We start from the raw sequence: 4,812 nt of genomic DNA, 5'->3' as shown, positions 1-4,812 counted from the left end.
CGCCCAGTCGAGTAGCCTAAGTACACTCGCCCAGTCGAGTAGCCTAAGTACACACGCCCAGTCGAGTAGCCTAAGTACACTCGCCCAGTCGCTGTACTCGTCACCAGACCTCTCTGGATGAGATCAGTGGAACGCCTCTTCGACGTGGATTGAGATTATCGTCTCCGAACTTTCGGAACGGACTTCAAGACCCCGACCCATCGGAGTTTATCAATTCGATGAAAATTTGTAACTAGCAATTTTGTCTTTTGGTTTTTTTTAATTGTAATTTTTTTGTCTTTGGTATTTTAGATAATAATAGTGAACATAGTTTTTTTTATTCGAAAATTGAAGGACCTTTTTATTTTAAAATTAGTTATGTAATTTTGGACAGTTACCTCATTTTGTTATTGATTTAATGTATGCATTTTGATATCATTTAATTTACAATTAAATGTTTTTAATCCAAGCCAGCGTTTATTTATTTTTTGTTAAGCTTTCCGACAAGGAGACAATGCCGAATTGAGGTGGCTTAACAATATTTTTTAGTTAAATGTTCACAAACACACACGCAGAGATCATTTTGCAAGACTTTGTTATATTGGCTGAGTGGACATCAAAACGTGTATTTCAGTTGAAAACCGAAATTCAAAGTTTACACAATCGCAATGCATCCGATCACTATTCCATATGTATAATATTATCTGCATCAGCTGGTCGAGTTGATTCATTCCTTATAATTTCAGAAAATGGATCGCCGTAAACGACTGCGAGTTGAACATCACCGTCGCCGTTGACAAGGAAGGAGACCAAGTTTCGATGAAGACAACGCTCCAAGAAATATCCAAATTAGTCAACGTAACAGTCAACGACTCAGAGGATGTCAAACCGGAAGAACTTGAGGTCCTGAAGAACTCCCTGACCAAAACTATTTCCTCGCTCTGCGAAAAGTTCTTATCCAACTCCTTCTCATCCAGTAAAGTGGAAATCGACCAGAACCTGGCATTCACCTTGTTACAGCAAGTATACCAGGTCTTCTTAACAGTCTTGTAGATAGCTTTCAATAAACATAACCATTTTTGTAAATTTTCTGTTGTATTTTGACAATTTAAGTGATATAGAAATATCTGGGCCCTGTTTCATAATGAAAGCTAATAAGTATTAGTTAATAGTACAAGTGTAGAAACTAGTGTGGTGATAATACTAATACATATTTTTTTCATGATAGGGATGACTATTAGTGATATCACAGAAATTAAAAAAACACTAAAGTACAAGTTACTATTGTACAAGTCTGTGTAATTGAATTAAGATAAATCTACAAGACTAATAGTATTAGTTTGTACTTTATTATGAAACAGGCGGCGTACGCTGGTGTTAGCGTAAAAGGGTTGTTAAAAAAATATAATTGTAAATTGAGGACAAGGAAACATAAAGCCTTTTCATTACGGATTATGATAAAATAAAAATATTGTGAAATGAAAAAACAAAAATATTAACCCTGAAATATTTTGTATCAATGTGTCCTTGTTGTAGGAGGAAGGTTTCCCAATAATAATTTGATTTTTTTAATAATTTATTTATTGTTATTTACAACTGTATACGTATATACACATCAAGTAAATTTCCTGTAAGTTATATTATGACATGATACAAACATGTGGAGAATCTACTCATAGAATTCCAAAAACATTTCTAAAGGAGAAGATCTCGAGGCCATCTTTTTTTCAGACGCCTAGGAGGATAACTAGGTAGTGAAGGAGAAGCCAGAATAGAAACGAGTTGGTTTAGGTGATTGGGAAGTTTATTATAGAAGGATTGGCATCTGGTTCTGGCCAAAGCGGCAACAAAGGGGACATTGAGGTCCTGATAGATGATTTGGTTTGTGACAAAGTAAGGAGCATTAAGGATTTTACGAAGGATTTTGGACTGTAAGGAGGAATTAGATGGTTTAGTGGAGCCCCATAGCTCAACTCCGTATGTCCAGATACCCAATAATAATACTTTATTTACTCTGAGACGAGTCCCTTTAGGATAAAACAGCGAAATAAACAAATTAGGATCCTCAGAGATACTTAACAAAAATACAAAGAAATATAAACAGTCATTATAAAAACTAATTATAAGTTACTTTCTCACTTTTATCAGTTGAACATTAAAAAAAAAAAAAAAAAAAAAAAAGAGAAAAGAAAACGTAAAATAATTAAGAATGATATAATTTTTTTTTAATACCTCTTTTTATTTATTGATAGATATTACAATCTGTCACACAGTTGTGGGCAATAGGTAATAGTGATGAATGATCTCATACATACTAAAATAAAATAAAAAAATTAAATAAATGAATAAAAAAAAAATCTCTCTTAAAATATATACAAACAGAAGAATAAACAAAATGAACATAATCAAACAATCTGTATGAAAAATAAATAAATAAAATAACATAATGATAAAATAATATAGTCTCTAGTCACAATTACACTCTAATATACAATATTTACACAATCGACCTGTGTATCCCTGAGCCTACTCTATCCCCCACGTGTGAGAGAAGATTCCAGCGTACACCTCTCGCCACATCACTGGTAGTGAGTCAGTGGAGGCTGAGCAAGTGCGCTAAAGCCACAAACACTCAACTTGAGTTGAGAATCTGACCATTGCCAGAACTCCAATTGTCCATTTTTATTTTAATAAGTCTCTTGGCAACTGCCGTTTCAATCTTCTAGGTGAGCTGTAGGGATGGGTGAAACTAGATAAGGTTTGAACCAAAGGATTAGGATGGTTGGAAAGGTAGAATGATATAATAGATATAATAGAATGATATAAACATACCTATTTACAATTATATTAATATACAATTTTATGGGGTCTGAATAGATAAGAAATGATTAAACAGGCGGGATTTAAAGGTAGGGAGGGTATTGGAGCGACGGATGTTGGAAGGGATGGAGTTCAAAAGGATGAGGCTCGGATAATGGACGATCTATCGAAGGCAGTGGTTCGGTGGGCCCTTGTGTATAAATCTGAAGAGAGTGAACGGGTATTGCGGGAACGTATAGAGGATTTGAATTGAAGGAGCTCGGAGATGTATGAAGAACGGCGGGATTGGATGACTTGGGAGATGAAGGATGCCAGGAAATACTTACGACGGTAGGAAGGATAAAGCCACTTCAACTCTGCATAAAAACGGGAAACAGAGGCGTCCCTAGGAAACCTGAAGATGAATAGTACACAGCAATGTATCAAACGTTTTAATTTCGCTTCGAGATCCCCCATATACTCTACAGCAATAGTCATAGTGGAGAAATTTCAGAGAATTGACCAGAAGCCTACGAGTTTCAAATTATGTCCCTGTGGTGGGTGCAAGGTTTTTCCCTAACTCTCAGCATGTAAGTGTAATGTTATTATTTCTTTATTGAAATTTACAATAGTATAAAAATAAAAATACAATAAGTAAATGTAATATATGTTTCGGAACACATGATAATATTGGATGAAACGACCCAATGGTGGAAGTTCAATCGCGGTTTTAAATTAGAAGACCCCGTGGCCATCTTCTTTTCAGAAGTCAGAGGATTAACAGGGATTGTTAAGGATGGTAAATTAAGAACTAGTGGGTTCAGGTAGGTTAGAATTATGGAATGAAAGGAGGTATATATATTTCGGGTCAAATCTTCAACGAATTTATTTGTGACGTAATAAGGAGCATCAAGGATTTTAAGAAGGATTTGGGATTGTAAGGATTGAATATTGGAGGTATTCTACGGTTTGATGGAAACCCAAAGCTTATTTTCGAATATCCAAGTATAGGTCTGATTGAATTAGATATGATTAAGTTTATGAGAGTTTTGTGTATTAAATGGGAAGTTTATGAGAGTATTGGGTATTAAATGGGAAGTTTAGACTGTTTGTCAAGTAGATGTTTTAATAATTGGAATGTACGAGCAATTTTTTATCGTTTCAGTCTAGTATGGGGGTCTCAAAAAGTGTCTTGTCAAGATGGAATCCTAAGTAGTAAATCTACTCAACATGCCTAAGTGGGATATACAATAAAAGATACTGTAAGACAGGAGAGTAGAGGATTGGAATTTTGAAAATAAATGCTAAATAACAAGATGAGCATAATTGTTAGTCAACTCATATATTTTAATAAAAGCTTAGGAACTAATAAACATTGTGGACTCAAGTCTCTTTCAATGCATATAAAGAAAGTCTATTTCCAAAGCATCGATTCTAAAAGATTTTAGTAATCGAGAAATAAATTTTACAATATTTTCTTCTTCTCTTTAACTCATTAGACAAATAAAATCAATAATGCTCGTCGGTGCAAACAATACATTATCAAGAACACATCACAAATCACAAACACAAACAATTGTTAACACTGCTTGCTGTATAATGATTATCTTTAAGTAATAAGTAATCATGTTCCCCAACTGAAAGATATCTCTTCTGTTTTACAGTCAAGATTCAGTTATCCATAAACTTACTTTAGCCCTGAATTTTACCCACTCAAACCTCATAGCTAGGTCTACTTAAATAAACTGATGTTGCAGACGGGCTACAAATTTTTATATAGAACCTACGGGTTAGAATAAATTGAGACATAAAAATTGAGAATCAGTTGAACCAGAAAAAAACTTTCCATATTCAGGAACACACAAACTAAACATACGTAGTACTATTTTAAAAAAAATGTTTTTAGTTCAAATCGTTCTTAACAATACCGTCCATTCTTAGTTTCCTCTCTTGTTTTCCCCCACTTTGACTATGGCTGCCTGGTATATGGTGGACTATGGCTGCCTGGTATATGGTGGACTATGGCTGCCTGGT

The 4,812-nt window shown here is 34.4% G+C and overlaps 1 protein-coding gene across 1 annotated transcript in view; it reads left to right on the top strand.

The window, feature by feature from the left end:
* The window catches only part of LOC106680695 (uncharacterized), a 20,652-nt gene extending 19,586 nt beyond the window's left edge, over positions 1-1,066 (top strand). Inside the window, exon 3 of the mRNA XM_067052607.1 lies at positions 726-1,066. Coding sequence (XP_066908708.1) covers positions 726-1,032 — 307 coding nt within the window. The 3' untranslated portion in view covers positions 1,033-1,066. The remainder of the gene's footprint in view (positions 1-725) is intronic.
* The last annotated feature ends 3,746 nt before the right edge of the window (positions 1,067-4,812 follow it).

This window comes from Halyomorpha halys, unplaced genomic scaffold (assembly GCF_000696795.3).
Source record: "Halyomorpha halys isolate HHAL.00 unplaced genomic scaffold, Hhal_1.1 Scaffold279.1, whole genome shotgun sequence".
NCBI classification, from domain to species: domain Eukaryota; kingdom Metazoa; phylum Arthropoda; class Insecta; order Hemiptera; family Pentatomidae; genus Halyomorpha; species Halyomorpha halys.
Note: the sequence above shows the minus strand (reverse complement) of the source record. Positions and strands in the feature narration are given on the sequence as shown.